Below are 19160 nucleotides of genomic sequence, written 5' to 3'. Positions count from 1 at the left end.
TTTGATAGCCACATACTTTTGTTTTCCTCTAGATGCTGCCTCTACTCACTCATGTAGACTATGAAGTCTTGACTCATCCTAGATCTTAGGATCTTAGGTTTGGGCTTCACACCACTTGCCTTTTACAGTCTAGCTATACCTAATGCCTTTAAAAAGAAAAGTTGGTGAGAATGTTATTGGCGCTTTTTGACATAATGCTGTTATGTTAATAGTGTTTCTAAAGAGCCTTCCACACTGAAATGAAATATAAGAGAAAAATGGAGTCACACTTCTGTACTACTCTCATAAAATATTTATTAGGCATATTCTCTGAGTAGGTACTATAGGAAAAACAAAAAAGTGTGAGGTGTCCTTTCCATTTAAATATGAAACATTAAGTACCATATGAGTGGTAGAGATGGAGGATACTAAGCCTGACTGGTCATCAGTTTTCTGGGTGTTTTAACATTTCAAAAGCCTAGTCCTAACCCCTAAAGATTGATCAGTAGAGCTGAGTTGAGTCTAGGGCATCTATGTGTTTTGTTCTTTTTTAATAATTTTTAAAAATTACAGATTGGCAGAATGGTGCCCACATGTAATCCCAGCATTTTGGGAGGCTGAGGTAGGAGGATTGCTTGGAGCCAGGAATTTGAGACTGGTCTGGGCAACGTGGTGAAACTCTGTTTCTACTAAAAATTAAAAAAAGCGGCCGGGTGCGGTGGCTCGTGCCTGTATCAGGAGATCGAGACTATCCTGGCTAACATAGCCCTGTGTCTACTGAAAATACAAAAACAAACAAACAAAAAAATTAGCCAGGAATGGTGGTGGGCGCCTGTAGTCCCAGCTACTCAGGTGTCTGAGGCAGGAGAATCGCTTGAACCTGGGAGGCGGAGCATCGCTTGAACCTGGGAGCGGAGCTTGCAGTGAGCCGAGATGGTGCCACTGCCCTCCAGCCTGAGCAACAGAGCAAGACTCCGTCTCAAAAAAAGAAAAAAAAATTAGCTGGGCATGGTTCTGCGTGCCTGTAGTCCCAGCTACTCATGGTTCTACGTGCCTGCAGTTCCAGCTACACAAGAGGCTGAGGTGGGAGGATCACCTGAGCCCAGGAGTTTGAGGCTGCAGTGAGCTGAGATCGTGCCACTGCATTCCAGCCTGAGCAACTGGGGTGAGACTGTCTCAAAAAAAAAAAGTGAGGTTAGGGCTGGGTGCAGTGGCTCACACCTGTAATCCCAACACTTTGGGAGGCCAAGGCATGAGGATTGCTTGAAGCCAGGAGTTCAAGACCAGCCTGGACAACATAGCAAGACCCCATCTCTATATTTTAAAAAACAAAAACTCCATAAAAGTGAAGTTAGATTAATAAATACTTGTCACAGGGCATGGTGGTTGGAGCATACTTATAATCCCAGCTACTCTGCAGGCTGAGGTGGGAGGATCCCTTGAAACCAGGAGTTGGATGCCAGCCTTAGGAACATAGCAAGACCTCATCTTTAATAAAAATAAAAAGCACTTGTTAAATTACAAGTGGGTTTTGGATAAATGGATTGATGGGTATATATGAAAACATGATCCTGGGTCTTACGGAAATGTTTAGGAGTGTCAGTTTTCAGAGGGGTGGCTGGAAGGAGCTATGCATGAGAATGGAGAGGTTGATGTGAAATGTGAGTGGCTGTATACTTTACATGATTTGGTGGTACTAGAGTAGAGAAAATAAAATATTTGGGACTCTGCTAAGTGCAAGGTGCCTTGAAGAAGATATCTACATATCCTGGTAGAGTATCTGATTGTTAGGGAAGAGGAAATTAATAGTAGGCATTTATAGAATATTTCCTGGTTCAAAGATACAAAAGTTCTTGTTTTCAAGGACAGAACAATCTTGTTTGTGGTATGAAACAGTATATAACGTTTTCTTTCAATAAATATTGAATTATGTGCAAAGATATTTGGAGGAACAAAAATCACCAAGGTAGGGTTGGTTCCTACCTCTAAGGAGTCTTCATTCTACTTAAAAGATGTCCGGTGGCTCACACCTGTAATCCCAGCACTTTGGAAGGCCTAGGTGGGCGGATCATGAGGTCAGGAGATCGAGACCATCCTGGCCAACATGGTGAAACCCCATCTGTACTAAAAATACAAAAAAATTAGCCAGGTATGGTGGTGTGTGCCTGTAATCCCAGCTACTCGGGAGGCTGAGGCAGGAGAATCGCTTGAATCCGGGAGACAGGTTGCAGTGAGCTGAGATTGCGCCATGCACTTTAGCCTGGGCGACAGAGGGAGACTCTGTCTTTAAAAAAAGAAAAAAAAAAAGATGTCTGAAGGATGTAAAGTTACAAGATGGTGGACCAATGTGATACTTTACAGAATGTGCAAATGGTCCACATTTTTTAGATTACATCACGACAGAGAACAGAATTAACATAGCCCTGATGAAAGATCATGACTGTATACTGTTGTTCATCCCCTCGGTGGTGGACTGCTTCTGACCAACATGCTTTAGAAAAGAATGTTGGTTGGGCACGCTGGCTCAGGCCTGTAATCCCAGCACTTTGGGAGGCCAAGGTGGGCGGCTCACCTGAGGTCAGGAGTTCGAGACCAGCCTGACAAACATGGAGAAACCCTGACTACTAAAAATACAAAATTAGCTGGGCGTGGTGGCACATGCCTGTAATCCTAGCTACTCAGGAGGCTGAGGCAGGAGAATCGCTTGAACCCGGGAGGCAGAGGTTGCAGTGAGCCAAGATCGTGTCATTGTACTCCAGCCTGGGCACCAAGAGCGAAACTCTGTCTCAAAGGAAAAAAACGAAAAAGAAAAGGATGTTCGCCAGGTGCAGTGGCTCACACCTGTAATCCCAACACTTTGGGAGGTTGAGGCGAGAGGATCAGTTGAGCCCAGGAATTCGAGATCAGCCTGGGCAACATGGTGAAATGCTGTCTCCACACACACAAAAAAAATTAGCCAGACGTTGGTGGCATGTGCCTGTAGTCCCAGCTACTGTGGAGGCTGGGTGGAAGGATTGCTTGAGCCTTGGGGATTGAGGCTGCAGTGAGCTGAGCTTGCGACACTGCACTTCAGCCTGGGCAATAAAGCGAGACCCTGTCTCAAAAGAAAAAGAAAAAAAAAAAAGAAAAACAATGTATTTGCTAAATCAGTGGTCACAAACCACAAATGTGAGGCTATGTTAATCTGCTCCAATAAAGATATCCCATCCAGCAGACAATTAGCACTGGGATTCCCACTTGGTTAAATTGGCAGCAGCTTCATCCAGTTTATGCAGGGGCAAGACTGGAAAAAAGAAAAAAAGAAGAGATGTGTATGTAAACAAAATGTAAATTTAAATATGATAATGAAAGTGAGTCCCATGAGAGTTTTTTTTTTTTTTTTTTTTTTTTTTTTGCTGAGGGGGATGGTCAGAAAAGGTATTTATTGAAAAGATGGCATTAGAATGAGGTCTTGAGGCCAGGAGCAGTGGCTCATGCTTGTAATCCCAGCACTTTGGGAGACCGAGGCGAGCAGATCACTTGAGGTCAGGAGTTCAAGACCAGCCTGGCCAACATGGTGAAACCCCCTCTCTACTAAAAAAATACAAAAAACAAATTAGCTGGGCATGATGGCACATGCCTGTAATTCCAGCTACTCAGGAGGCTGAGGTGGGAGGATGGCTTGAGCCCAGCAGGTGGAGGTGGCAGTGAGCTGAGATCAGGCCACTACATTCTAGCCTGGGCAACATAGCGAGATCCTGCCTTAAAAAAAAAAAAAGGGAAAAAGAATTCCACCCAGTGCAAGAGGCAGATGAAGAAGCATAGGTATGAAATCCAGTATGTCATGACATTTAAAGTTTGTTAATAGCTATGTGTATAGGTGTGGAGAGGAAGAGACACCTATCTTTTCCTGAGGAATCAGGAATGGGGACGAGAAGGGCTTTAGAGAAGTGGTGACTACTGAGTTGTCTTAAGGGAGTGGAGGCTAGCAGGCTTTCCAGGCAGTTGAAGCAGAAATAAAGGCCTAGAGTCAAGAAACAGCATGGTGTGCATGAGAAAGCTATGAGTGGTATTTACTGGTGGAGCTACTGCTTGTGCTAAAAGACAGGGAAAGAGATGGGAAGCAAGAGTCAGATCCTGAAGATTGTAATGAATATTAACATTTAGCCTTTAGGAGGCCGGGCATGGTGGCTCACGCCTGTAATCCCAGCACTTTGGGAGGCTGAGACGGGCGGATCACGAGGTCAGGAGATCGAGACCATCCTGGCTAACACGGTGAAACCCCGTCTCTACTAAAAATACAAAAAATTAGCCGGGCATGGTGGCGGCGCCTGTAGTCCCAGCTGCTCGGGAGGCTGAGGCGGGAGAATGGCGTGAACCTGGGAGGCGGAGTTTGCAGTGAGCTGAGATCGTGCCACCGCACTCCAGCCTGGGCGACAGAGTGAGACTCCGTCTCAAAAAAAAAAAATTTAGCCTTTAGTAAAATGGTGCAGCCACTTTGGAAAAGTGGCAGTTCCACAAAAAGTTAAGCGTAGGGTTACCGCATGACCCAGTAATTCCACTCCTAGGTTTATACCCAAGAAAACTGAAAACATATGTCCACACAAACACTTGTACACAAATGTCCTTAGCAACATTATTCATAATAGCTAAAAAGAAGAAACAATCCAAATATCCATCAGCTGGTGAATGGATACACAAAATGTGGTCTATCCATACAATAGAATATGGAATATTATTATTATTATTATTTGAGACACAGTCTCACTCTGTCGCCCAGGCTGGAGTGCAGTGGCGCCATCTTGGCTCGCTGCAAGTTTCGCCTCCCGGGTTCACCCCATTCTCCTGCCTCAGCCTCCCAGGTAGCTGGGACTACAGGCGCCCGCCACCACGCCTGGCTAATTTTTTGTATTTTTAGTATAGACGGGGTTTCACCGTGTTAGCCAGGGTGGTCTCGATCTCCTGACCTTGTGATCCGCCTGCCTTGGCCTCCCAAAGTGCTGGGATTACAGGCATGAGCCACTGCGCCCGACCAGAATATGGAATATTATTTTTTAATTTTCTTTTTAACACTCCTTCCTGCACACTGACAATGGAATATTATTAAGCTGTAAAATGAGGTACTGGCCAGCTTAGTGGCTCACACCTGTAATCCCAACACTTTTGGAGGCCAAGCGGGAGGGGAGGATCACTTGAGGCCAGGAGTTTGAGACCAGCCTGGGCAACATAGTGAGACCCTGCCTCTAAGAAATAAAAATAAAAAAATAGCTGGGTATGTTGGTGAGTACCTGTAGTCCTAGTGCGTGCCTGTCGTCTTAGCTACTTGAGAGGCTGAGGCGGGAGGATGGCTTGGGCCCAGGAGTTCAAGGCTGCAGTGAACTATGATCACATCAGTGCACTCCAGCCTGGGAAACACAGCAAGAGCCTATCTCTTAAAAAAAAAAAAAAAAGGGCCAGGCACGGTGGCTCACGCCTGTAATCCCTGCCAGCAACAAGAACAAAACTCTGTCTCAAAAAAAAAAAAAAAAGGGTGGTGGCTCACACCTGTAATCCCAGCACTTTGGGAGGCAGAGGTGGGCGGATCACTTGAGGTCAGGAGATCAAGATCAGCCTGGCCAACGTGGTGAAAGCCCATCTCTCCTAAAAATACAAAAATTAGCTGGGCATGGTGGCGGGCACCTGTAATCCCCAGTTACTTGGGAGGCTGAGGCAGGAGAATTGCTTGAACCCAGGAAGCGGAGATTGCAGTGAGCCGAGATTGCGCCATTGCACTCCAGCCTGGGTGACAAGAGTGAGACTCTGTCTCAAAAACAACAAAACAACAACAACAACAACAAACCCAAAAATTAGCTGGGCGTGGTGGCAGGCGCCTGCAATCCCAGCTACTCAGGAGGCTGAGGCAGGAGAATCGCTTGAAGCCGGGAGGCAGAGGTTGCAGTGAGCTGAGATCGCACCACTGCACTCCAGCCTGGGCAATAGAGGGAGACTCAGTCTCAGAAAAAAAAAAAAAAAAAAAAAGAAAAGAAAAGAAAAAAAAAAAGGCATCCTCTTCTTGTTCTTGATGGAATACATGTCTATTAAATATTTGTTATGAATCTCTAGTATATAACTTTTACCAAGTTAAGATATTTCCTTCTGTTCCAAGTTTAACATTCGTTTTGTTTTAATTATAGAGTTGCATTTTTAAAAATTCCTTTTACAATATCAAATGAGATAATCAAAAAGAACTAAAACCTCATCTTTTATAACAGGAATCTAATTGATTTCTATAAAACTGATAAAGTGGCTGGGTACAGTGGCTCAAGCCTGTAATCCCAGCACTTTGGGAGGCTGAGGCGGGTGGATCACCCAAGGTCAGGAGTTCAAGACCAGCCTGGCCAACATGGCAAAATCCCATCTCTACTAAAAAATACAAAAATTAGCTGGGCATGGTGGCGCACGCGTGTAATCCCAGCTACTTGGGAGAGTGAGGCAGGAGAATTGCTTGAACCCAGGAGGAGGAGGTTATAGTGAGCTGAGATCATGCCACCGTACTCCAGCCTAGGCAATAGAGCAAGACTCCATCTCAAAAATAAATAAATAAATAAATCTGATAAACTGGTCAGGCACGGTGGCTCATGCCTGTAATGCCAGTACTTTGGGAGACTGAGGCGGGAAGATCACTTGAGCCCAGGAGTTTGAGACCAGCCTGGGCAATATGGCGAAACACTGGCTCTACAAAAAATACAAAATTAGTCTAGTGTGGTGGGATGCACCTCTAGTCCCAGCTACTCGAGAGGCTGAAGTGTGGCTGGGCGCGGTGGCTCACGCCTGTGATCTCAGCACTTTGGAAGGCTGAGGTGGGCAAATCATGAGGTCAGGAGTTTGAGACCAGCCTGGCCAACATGGTGAAATCTCGTCTCTACTAAAAATACAAAAAAATTAGCCAGGCGTGGTGGTGGGTGCCTGTAGTCCCAGCTACTTGGGAGGCTGAGGCAGGAGAATTGCTTGAACCAGGGAGGCGGAGGTTGCATGAGCCGAGATTGTGCCACTGCACTCCAGCCTGGGCAACAGAGCCAGACTCTGTCTCAAAAAAAAAGAGAAAGAAAGAAAAGAGAGAGGCTGAAGTGGGAGGATCACCTGAGACCAGGGAGGTTGAGGCTGTTGTGAGCTATAATTGCACCACAGCACTCAAGCTTGAGTGACAGAGTGAGACTCTGTGTAAAAAAAACAAAACAAAAAAACAAAAACCACCACACTGATAAATCATAATATTATTTTACATTATGATGATGAGTACCAGAAAAAAACAGCTAGGCCGAGCAAGGTGGCTTACGCCTATAATCCCAGCACTTTGGGAGGCTGAGAAGAGAGGATCACTTGAGCCCAGGAGTTTGAAATCAGCCTAGTCAGCACGACCCCCATCTCTACAAACAAACAAACAAATAAATAATAATAGATAAAAGAAGTGAAAGTCTCTGATTCTGGGAAGCTAGTCTAGAGGGTAGGCTGGGGTGAAGAAGAGGATTGCTGTTTTTGTCACATAACTTTCTCTTCATTTTGATTTGATTTATACAAAGTAAAGGTAATTTAGAAACAAATCTTCAAGTTTCCCACTCCACTTTTAAAAATTAAGAAATGATAAACATGCCATACAATTCACTCATTTAGTATACAATCAAATGGTTTTTAGTATATTCATGAGGTCGTACAACCATCACCACTATCTAATGTCAAAAAATTTAAAAAGTTATTTATTTTTAAATTTTTAAATAAAAATTACATATATTGATGGTATACATGATGTTTTAAAATATGTATACATTGTAGAATGACTAAAATAAACTAATTAAAGTATTCATTACCTCACATACTTTTCATTTTTTCTGATAAGAACATTTAAAATCTACTCAGCAATTTTCAAGTATACAATACGTTGTTATTAGCTATAGTCACTGTGTTGTACAATAGACACTTGAACTTATTCCCAAGTCTAATCAAAACTTTGTATCCTTCGACCAATGTCTTTTTTTTTTTTTTTGAGACAGACTCTCACTCCATCACGCAGGCTGGAGTGCAGTGGTGTGATCTTAGCTCACTGCAACCTCTGCTTCCCAGGTTTAAGTGATTCTCCTGCCTCAGTCTCCTGAGCAGCTGGACTACAGGCGTGTGCCACCACGCCTGGCTAATTTTTTGTATTTTTAGTAGAGACGGGCTTTCACCATGTTAACCAGGATAGTCTCGATCTCCTGACCTCGTGATCAGCCCACCTCGGCCTCCTAAAGTGCTGGGATTACAGCTGTGAGCCACTGTGCCCAGCCCAGCCCCTTTAACCAATACCTTACCAAACCTGCCCCTGCCCTCCACTTCCAGAACATTTTCCTTACCCCAAAAGAAACCCCTTACAAGTCATTCCCCCTTTTCAACCCCTTGTCCCATCCCCAGGGGCAACAGCTAATGTACTTATTTTTTCTTTTTTTTTGAGATGAAGTCTTTCTTTGTTGCCCACTGCAACTTCTACCCCCAAGGTTCAAGTGATTCTCCTGCCTCAGCCACCTGAGTAACTGAGATTACAGGCACACACCACTATGCCCAGCTAATTTTTGTATTTGTAGTAGGGACAGGGTTTCGCCATGTTGACCAGGCTGGTCTTGAACTCCTGACCTCAAGTGATCTACTGTCTTGGCCCCCCAAAGTGCTGGGATTACAGCCATGAGCCACTGTGTCCAGCCAACTAATCTATTTCTTTCTCTTTCTCTTTTTTTTTTTTTTTTTGAGACTGAGTCTCACTCTGTCACCCAGCTGGAATGCAAAGGTGCAATCTTGGCTCACTGCAACTTCTGTCTCCTGGGTTCAAGCAATTCTCCTGCCTCAGCCTCCCAAGTAGCTAGTATTACAGGCTCAAGCCACCATGCCCAGCCAATTTTTGTATTTTTAGTAGAGACTGGGTTTTGCCATGTTGGCCAGGCTGGTCTTGAACTCCTGACCTCAAGTGATCCGCCCACCTCTGCCTCTCATAGTGTTGGGATTACAGGCATGCATCTCTGAATTTGTCTATTTGGACATTTCATATAGATGGAACAATATTCCAGTCTTTTGTGACTGGCTTCTTTCATTTAGCATAATGTTTTCAAGGTTTATCCATGTTGTTGCATATGTTAGTAGTAGTTCAGTTTTGGGGGTTTTTTTTTGCTTGTCTTAAGAAATGGGGTCTTGCTCTATCACTCAGGCTGGAATGCAGTGGTACCATCACAGCTCACTGCAGCCTCGAATTCCTAGGCTCCAGCGATCCTCCTGTCTCAGCCTCCCAAGTAGCTGGGACTATGAGTACAAACTACCATGCCCAGCTAATTTATTTTTTGTAGAAACGGGGTCTTGCTAGGTTTTCCAGTCTGTTCTCTAACTCCTAGGTTCAAATGATTCTCCTTGCCTCAGCTTCCTGAGTTGCTGAGATTACAGGTATGAGCCACTGGGCCTGGCCTAACGATGCCCACTATCACTGCTGCAATTTAATTTAGTATGGAAATAATCAATGCTATTTTAAAAAAATAGATATGAGGAATGAAAGCGAAGAGATCAAACTGTGATTATTTACAGATAATATGATTGTCATTGACTAAAACAGACAGGATTTTTTTTTTTTTAGATGGAGTCTCACTCTGTCCCCCAAGCTGGAGTGCAATGACATGATCTCGGCTCACTACAACCTCCGCCTCCCAGGTTCAAGCGATTCCCCTGCCTCAGCCTCCCGAGTACCTGGGACTACAGGTGCGCACCACCACGCCCGGTTAATTTTTTGTATTTTAGTAGAGACAGGGTTTCACCATGTTGGTCAGGCTGGTCTCTAACTCCTGACCTCGTGATCTGCCCACCTCGGCCTTCCAAAGTGCTGGGATTACAAGCATGAGCCACCGTGCCCAGTCCAGATAGGAATCTTTTTTTTTTTATTGTCTCCTTTTGTATTTAATATTATCGAAGACTTTATTAATGTCTTAAAAAACACAAAAAGTTCTTGAACATACATTTATTATCTGGAGGAATGAATGCACTCCAAATGCTTATTATCAGAACTCTGGAAAAAGACATATAAGTTCTCTCCAGTATTTTAAAAACTGGTATCTAAATTTCATTTTGAACTAGGTTAGTTACCTAAGTTATCTTCATTCAGCTTTTAAAACTGAAAAAAAATTTAAGTTTCAAATATAATAAAGACTTAAGTACACATTCAAAATTTATTTTCTATTACACTTTTCTGGCCAAAAGGAGTTGAAGAGTTTTTTTCCTTATCTTATTTATGACAAACGTTGTCAGATTTAAAAAAAAAAAAAATAACAGAATATTAGTTGTGAAGACTAACTCTATATGAATGGTTTTAATCATAATGCAGTTAAAATAACATTTAATATAGATTCATTTCACTGGATGATGTCACCTTTTAAAACATCAGTATTTCTCATATCATTTCTGGATGGTCTTGACACATTCTTATATCTTCTTCAAATGACTTCTTCACTTTTTTCTCTAGAGTTTTCTTGAATTAAAATAATGGCTTGAAGAAGATCATATGAGATTTAGTGGCCCTGTGATATTTCTTAAATGCTGGGCAAAGCTGGGCTGGTTGATAATGTAACTCATTAAAATGAGCTGTATTTTCAGTGCCCCAGGCTGGCCGGGCAGTCTGATAGAAGGCCTTAGTTCCTCTTGCAGATAAAGACTAGAGTCCATTCTTCTACTAGTCCAGAGCAGTGGCCTAAAAAATACAGGAGGCCTGGCTGGCATGGTGGCTCACACCTACAATCCCAGCACTTTGGCAGGCCGAGGTGGGCGGATCACGAGGTCAGGAGTTCAAGACCAGCCTGACCAACATGGTGAAACCCTGTCTCTACTAAAAATACAAAAAAATTAGCCAGGCGTGTTGGCGCACGCCTGTAATCCCAGCTACTCAGGAGGCTGAGGCAGGAGAATCACTTGAACCAGGGAGGCGGAGGTTGCAGTGAGCCGAGATTGCACCACTGCACTCCAGCCTGGGCTCCGTCTAAAAAAAAAAAATGTCCAGGAAAGGCATTACATGGAATGCCATTGTTTAGAAGAGATTTGGATTTAATGGTATTGTTATAGGTAAAGTACTTCCGGAGCAAAAATCTCATTCATTCGGTGTTTGGGGGAAGGTTAAACTTTATAATCACAGTTGCCTTTCTCTGTGGAAAAGATTTATTTTTATTTTTATTTATTTTACTTTAAGTTTTGGGAGAAAAAGGTTTCTTTAATTTGCTATGATCACTTCCTCTCAATTCCTTTTTCTTACAGTCATGCATACTCTGTAATCTAAATTTCTTAAGTTTATTTAAAAATCAGAGGAAAAAACCTAAGGAGATAAAAACAAGCACGAAGTAAACAAAGAAACCAATAATTTTGCCATTATACTTTCTCCTGGATAACTGCAGACATTTCTTGTCGTTTCCATTCTGTTTCAACACTGCAGAACAATACGCTCATGGCCCAATGGTGAAGCAATGTGCACATGAGTGACAAAACATGGGAACCAGAAAAGGAATATAAATGTAAATCAAGCCGTTAAAATCCCAGTAATGCAACAGCTTCTTTCCTTATTTATTGGATCAATGTCCATTCCACATGAATTCATATTTTGGTTCCAGGAGGCCATGCACCAAAAGCCCTAATAACAAAGACCACTATTTGTAGAGTCTGTGACCAGTATCTACCGGTGGCAAGCTTGCAAAAGTCTTCTGGAAGACTCATAAAATTATGTTCTACTTGTTTTCTGGATTCGGGGGACCATGGAAATAGAAAAGGATAGAAACAAGGCATGCTTTTGAGGTTTCTTGGGCTGGGTAGTAGAAAAATAGGTGTTTTCCTTTGGGATTTTTTTGCAGCTGAGAATACTTCATCATTTTCCTCAGTCTTTAAGGGAGTGGTAGGCTTTGACAGTCCAGCTGTTGACAAAATCTGTCTTCTTAAACTGAGCCTTCTTGTAGGCATGATGGAGTTCCGTGTGTGCCCACAGAGAATACAGGAGGACGGAAGCAGTTTTACTTGCTTTGTTGGAGGCATAGGCATCGCCTGCACTGATGGTCTTAATTTTCTGGATGCCCCCGGTGTTCAGAAGGTGCTGTGCATTCTGGTAACTGTTTTGGATTACGTTGTTCAACATGTAACAGGCAGAGGCTGTAGTTTCAGTGAGAAGGTCAGTACTCGGGACTGTATCAGGAATGATGGAGACCAAACTGGGGAGAGTTTCTTTGGCAATTTCATTCTGCAGAGAAAGATTCTGGGACAGATTCCTCAGCAGCGAGTTGGCTGTCTTTTTCACACTTGAGTCACCAACATGCACCATCTTTCGGGTGTGCTGCAGGCCATTTTCCTTCTGGACAACTGTCTGAGCCACTGATGTCAGCATTGGTCCACTTCTGGCCGTGAGGTTCTGGAGAGCGCCTAAGGAGGCTTCCTGTGTGTAGTTTCGGACACTCTTGGTGATCAAGGACAGATACATCCTTATCACGATGGAGTGTCACAGCCACTCCATGCCCTTGGGGTCACTCTTTTCCTCTGGCATCGGCATGTCCTGGTATTGCTCTTTTAGTTTCCTGCTTCGACTGCCAAAACATCCAATACTTTTGTTGTCAGTCTGGATATTCGGGTTTTGAATACAGATATTCTGGGAATATTTCTCTGGGAGCTCTACCTCCAGCTGGTAGGAGAGGTTATGAAGAATGCGCACACAATTCTCCGTGGCCTTGTCATCTGGCTGGTAGTCTGCAATTGTTCCTCTGACATAATGGACCAGTGAGTCAATGAGTCCGTCACATCTTCTCATTGTTTTTCTCCCATCAGGGCCAGCAGAACTCATGTTTCTTAGACACCCAGTGGCGTTGTAGACTATGTCAAAATCGAGCAAACCATTCGCTTTTGGGTAGTCTCCTTCAGGCCATCCAGAAAAGGAGATGATGATATTCTCGGTCAGTGTAAGCAATGCTTCTGTTATCATGAGATTCTTGAGTTTGTCATTAGATGACAAATTCCACAGTAAACCTGTTAGTTGTTTTTTAGTCTCCAAGTCTCTGGTTTGCTTCAGCACCTGGAGCAGCCGAGGTACCCCATTTAGTCCATCCACCTCCAATTTGTTGTCATTGTCTTCAAATACTAAGTTCCTCAAGGCCCCCCCACACAGCTCGCTGAACATCTTCACTCTGAAGTTTTAGGAGCTGTAGAAGCTTGGGGATGCCACAAAACTGGTTAAACCTCTTCTCAGCTTCAGATTTCCCAATCATATTTTTATTATTATTAAAAAGCTAATTATAATTATTTTATTATTTTTTTTGAGACGGAGTCTTGCTCTGTTGCCCAGCCTGGAGTGCAATGGCACAATCTTGGCTCACTGCAACCTCCGCCTCCTGGGTTAAAGTGATTCTCCTGCATCAGCCTTCTGAGTAGCTGGTACTATGGGCACCTGCCACCATGCCTGGCTAATTATTGTATTTTTAGTAGAGACGGGGTTTCACCATATTGGCCAGGCTGATCTCGAACTCCTGACCTCAGATGATCTGCCAGCCTCAGCCTCCCAAAGTGCTGGGATTACAGGTGTGAGTCTTGTATTTCTTTTAAAATCAATCTCACACATACCCTTTTTTCTCCCTCTCCCTCACATATCCTGTTTTCTCTTTTTAGACATTGGACTATTAATTAGACATTGGACTATTTGGCTTAATTTTCTAATTTTCTTTCTTATTTTCTGTCTCCATCTCTGCTGATTCTTGTTCTTGGTACCTCGTTCCTTATTTGTTTGGAATTTTTGACTACAATTTATTTTTCTTGGAACTATATCTGTGGAAATTCCCCGAGGCCTAGATTAAAGATGAGTTCATCCAGAAAGGATCTGCCTTGCTTCTGCTGGGTTCTTGGTGGTACTGTCAATCCAAAACCACTTTAAATTCTTGCCATTTTCTTTTTAGGATCAACGAAGAGTTCAGGCAGAAACACCACAGCCTGTGGTTATACATTCTCTGCAAATATTTAAAAGAAAAAGATAAAAGAACTCCAGCAGGCACCTGGGTTCCAGACAAACAACATTCCATGGAGTGCCCTGGGGCAGTTTGGGTTCTAATATATTTGTAATTCATTCTTAGATGAGGATATAGTCCTTTGGGGTTCTGACTTTATGGTAAGGACTTTCTATTAGATTTCCAACCTTTGGTAAGCCCTGGGCTTTATTTCCTGTGCTACAGTGGTAGCCTGTGAGGCTGCTACGCTCAAATTAAACTTATAGCAAATACCCTCAGGGCAAAATAGTCTTTGGGACTCAATAACTTCCCTGGTTACTGGTTTTCACTTAGTTTTTCGTGTTTAAATAGTCTTTACTCTCAGGCCAACTCATAAATAGATTTTATCTATAGAAGAATAAAGAAGAATAAAATAGGAGGAATAACTATCTCATGCTTACTACTATATAGTTGCAGTAATCAAGACAGTGTGGTATTGGTGGGAGGACAGACACATAGATCGATGGCACTGATGACAGAATGCAGAAATAGACCTCTACAAATACGCACACCTGATTTTTTTTTTTTTTGAGATGGAGTCTTGCTCTGTCGCGAGGCTGGAGTGCAGTCGTGCAATCTCGGCTCACTGCAACCTCTGCCTCCCAGGTTCAAGCGATTCTACTGCCTCAGCCGACCAAGTAGCTGGGACTACAGGCATGGGCCACCACGCCCAGCTAATTTTTTGTATTTTTTTGGGGTTTCACTGTGTTGGCCAGGATAGTCTGGATCTCTTGACCTCGTGATTCGACTGCCTCGGCCTCCCAAAGTGCTGGGATTACAGGAGTGAGCCCCTGCGCCTGGCCAGCACATCTGATTTTTGACAAAGGTGCGGCCGGGCGCGGTGGCTCACGACTGTAATCCCAGCACTTTGGGAGGCCAAGGCGGGCGGATCACGAGGTCAGGAGATCAAAACCATCCTGGCTAACATGGTGAAACCCCGTCTCTACTAAAAATACCAAAAAAAAAAAAAAAAATTAGCCGAGCGTGGTGGCAGGCGCTTGTAGTCCCAGCTACTCGGGAGGCTGAGGCAGGAGAACGGCCTAATCCCGGGAGGCGGAGCTTGCAGTGAGCCGAGATCGTGCCACTTCACTCCAGCCTGGGAGACAGAGCAAGACTCCATCTCAAAACGAAAACAAAAAAAAAAACAAAACAAAACAAACAAACAAAAAGACAAAGGCGCAAAAGCAATGCAATGGAGGAAGAATTGGTTTCTCAAGGAATGGTCCTGGAGCAGTTGGATATCCATAGGCAAAAAAAAAAAAGAAAAAAAGAACATCGATCTAAATAAACATAAGACCTTATTAAATTGGACCTTACCAAAGTTAAAAACTTTTGCTCTATAAAAGACTTTTTAAAAATTATTATTATTTTTTTTTTGAGATGGAGTTTCACTCTTGTTGCCCAGGCTGGAATGCAATGGCGCAATCTCAGCTCACCGCAAACTCCGCCTCCCTGGTTCAAGCAATTCTCCTGCCTCAGCCTCCCGAGTGGCTGGGATTACAGGCACCCGCTACCACACCCGGCTACTTTTTTGTGTTTTTAGTATAGACCAGGTTTCACCATATTGGTCAGACTGGTCTCGAACTCCTGACCTCAGATGATCCACCCGGCTTGGCCTCCCAAAGTGCTGGAAGCCACTGCGTGAGCCACTGCGCAAGCCACTGTGCCCAGCCTGTGTTTTTTTTTTTTTTTTTTTTTTTTTTTGAGACAGAGTCTCTCTCTGTCACCCAGGCTGGAGTGCAGTGGTACAATCTCAGCTCAATGCAACCTCCGCCTGCTGGGATCAAATGATTCTCCTGGCTCAGTCTCCTGAGTAGCTGGGATTACAGGCATCCACCACCACACCCGGCTAATTTTTGTATTTTTAGTAGAGACGGGGTTTCGCCATGTTGGCCAGGCTGGTCTTGAATTCCTGACCTCAGGTGATCCACATGCCTCAGCCTCCCAAAGTGCTGGGATTACAGGCGTGAGCCACTGTGCCTGGCCAAAACTTTGGGAGAGGATTAAGAAACAAATGACAGACTTGGAGAAGCCACACATTGGACAAAGTACTTTTATCTAGAATATGTAAGAATTCTCAAAACTCGATAGTAAAATATTCAAACAATGAAGTTAGAAAATGGCCAAAAGACACGAACCAACATTTCATCAAATAGGATAATATATAGAAGGCAAACACTTTAAAAGATATTTGATATCATTAGCCATCAGTGAAATAAGAATTAAAACTACAATGATATAGCACTGAACACATATTAGAATGGTTAAAATCAGAAAAATACAGCTGGGCATGATGCCTGTAATCCTAGCTACTTGGGAAGCTGAAGTGGGAGGATTGCTTGAGCTCAGGAGTTTAAGACCAGCCTGGGCAACACAGGCAAAGGCAGTTTCTTATAAAACTAGAGGTGCAATTACCTTACTGCTCAAGCATTGCACTCAGGCGTTTATCCCAGAGAAATGAGAATTTATGTTCACGCAAAACCTGTATGAAAGTTCACAGCAGCTTTATTTGTAATAGCCCAGTGCTGAAATCACTCCAAATGTCCTTCAGCAGGTAAATGGTTAAATGTACCCGGCATATTAATCCGTGGTGAAAACTAATGATACACACAATAACTTGGATGGTTGAAAAAGTAATGATACATACAATAACTTGGATGAATGAAAAAAGCCAATCTTGAAAGGTTACGTGCTGTGTGATTACATTTACATAAGGCTCTTGAAATAAAGTTACAGAGATGGGGAACAAATTAGTGTTGCTAAGGTTTAGGGATGGCGGTGGGTTGGAATATAAAGGGAGCCTTGCAGTAATGTAAAAATTCTGTATCCTGACTGTTGTTGTGGTTACACAAATCTACACATGATACAATTGCATAAAACCACTCAAACACACACAATACAAAAAGAAGTGTTTAGAAAATTGGTGAAATTTGAATAAACTCTGGATTTTGCTAATGTTAATTTCCTGGTTTTAATATTTTAATAATTTTAAACTGTAGTTATACAAGATGTTACTGTTGGGGGAACTGGGTAAAGGGGTTTAGGGGAACCTCCCTGTATTGTATTTTTTTTTTTTGCCACCTTATATGAATCTATAATTACTTTAAAATAAAAAGTTTAAAAAATGCCACCCCCCACCCCGTTTTTTTGAGACAGGGTCTCACTCTGTTGCCCAGGTTGGCGTGCAATGGTGTGATCATAGCTCACTGCTTTCCTGACCTCCTCAGGCTCAGGTAATCCTCCCACCTCAGCCTCCCAAGTAGTTGGAACTACAGGTGTGTGCCACAATACCCAGCTATATTCTTTTGTATCTATTTCTTGTAGAGACAGGATTTCATCATGTTGTCCAGGCTGGTCTTGAACTCCTGGACTCAAGTGATCCTCCTGCTTTGGCCTCCCAAAATGCTGGGATTACAGGCATGAGTCACCATACCCGGGCAAAAAAAATGCCTTAATTTAAAAAAATTCAACGATTTTAAGTTTTTTTTTCAGGGGAGAATTGGTGGGGATACATAGGCATTCATGCTGCCAGAAGTATTTCCTCCCATTCTTTTTTCTTTTCTTTTTCTTTCTTTCTGTTTCTTTCTTTCTCTCTCTCTCTCTCTTTTTCTGTCTTTCTTTCTTTCTTTTTTTTTGACAGTCTCATTCTGCTGCCCAGGTTGGAGTGCAGTGGCAAGATGGCTTACCACAGCCTCCGCCTCCCAGGTTCAAGTGATCCTCCTGCCTTAGTCTCCCGAGTAGCTGGGACTACAGGTGCCCATGCCCAGCTAATTTTGTATTTTTAGTAGAGACGGGATTTTGCTGTGTTAGCCAGATTGGTCTCGAACTCCTGGCTTCAAGTGATCCGCCCTCCTTGGCCTCCAACATTGCTGGGATTACAGGTGTGAGTTACCGCGCCTGGCCATTTTTCTTTTCTTCTCTTTTGGAGATAGGGTCTCATTTTGTCGCCCAGGTGGAAGTGCAGTGGCGTGATCTCGGCTCACTGCAACCGGAACATCTGGGCTCAAGCTATCCTTCCGCCTCAGCCCCCCAAGTAGCTGGGACTACGGGAGTGAGCCACCACGCCCGGCCCCATTCTTTTTGCCTTTGGTGGCTTATAATTTTTTGTGAATTTTTCCAAATTGTCATTTTTTCCCCCTAACTTGCCATTTTGATGTGGTTTCAGGAGGAGAATGGGATAAACACATATGATGAATGCATTATGTTTCCAAGTGCAATTGTTTAAGGCTTTTAAGAAGACTTGTGACATTTGGATAGATAACTTTGGTGGACTTTTTAGAGAATGGATGTAAATGATGGCAAGACTGGAAGCAGAATGATGTATCATTGATCTTAGGAGGCACTTGGTTTTTTTTCGTTTGCTTGTTTGTTTTTTTGCATTTCAATATCTTCTAATTGGGATGTTTCACTTTAGCTATTAGTCAGACAGCAGTCAAACTATATTTGTCATACCTGCTCATGAGCATCAAAGCTTGCCAAATGGGTGTCTGAGGCTTGGAAGAAAACTCTAGAGCCTGGAGAGGAACACTCTTAGGAAATGCTGCATCACCAAAGCCCTTATGACATGCACAGAGGACTACATTGCGGGGAAATTCGTGGACATCCAAGACTGAATCAAAAAAATGAATCATTAACAATCAGTCTCTGTGAAGTTTTAGGGATAGTTACCATGTTAGTGTTTTCTGTTTCCCTTTTTATGCATGCACAAGAGTGAAATATGATAGAAATCGGTATGTATATAAACCTATATTTTCAATACATGTAAAACAAAAATGCTAAGTGGTAAGGAAAACATTTGTCACAGATAATTTGCAAACTTTTTTCTTTTTTTTTTGAAACAGGGTCTTGCTCTGTTGCCCAGGCTGGAGTGCAGTGGCGTGATCTCGGCTCACTGCAACCGCCGGCTCCCGGGTTCAAGCGATTCTCTTGTCTCAGCCTCCGGAGTAGCTGGGATTACAGGCGCCCGCCACCACGCCTGGCTAAGTTTTGTATTTTCAGTAGAGACAGAGGTTTCGCCATGTTGGCCAGGCTGGTCTCGAACTCCTGATCTCAGGTAATCTGCCAGACTCGGCCTCCCAAAGTGCTGGGATTACAGGTGTGAGCCACTGCGCCCGGCCTTATAACCTTTTTTCTTAGCGGGACATAAAATAATGGTGAATTTTCCAA

General features: G+C 43.3%; 1 protein-coding gene across 1 annotated transcript; it reads right to left on the bottom strand.

Annotated features, from left to right (window-relative positions):
- Positions 1 to 11854: 11854 nt before the first annotated feature.
- LOC129010304 (plakophilin-2-like) lies at positions 11855 to 13078 on the bottom strand. The gene is given in 1 exon segment (XM_054444339.2): positions 11855 to 13078. A coding segment is annotated over 1 exon segment (1089 nt). The 5' UTR covers positions 12944 to 13078.
- Positions 13079 to 19160: the final 6082 nt, after the last annotated feature.

Source organism: Pongo pygmaeus, chromosome 10, assembly GCF_028885625.2.
Source record: "Pongo pygmaeus isolate AG05252 chromosome 10, NHGRI_mPonPyg2-v2.0_pri, whole genome shotgun sequence".
Taxonomy (NCBI): Eukaryota; Metazoa; Chordata; class Mammalia; order Primates; family Hominidae; genus Pongo; species Pongo pygmaeus.
Note: the sequence above shows the minus strand (reverse complement) of the source record. Positions and strands in the feature narration are given on the sequence as shown.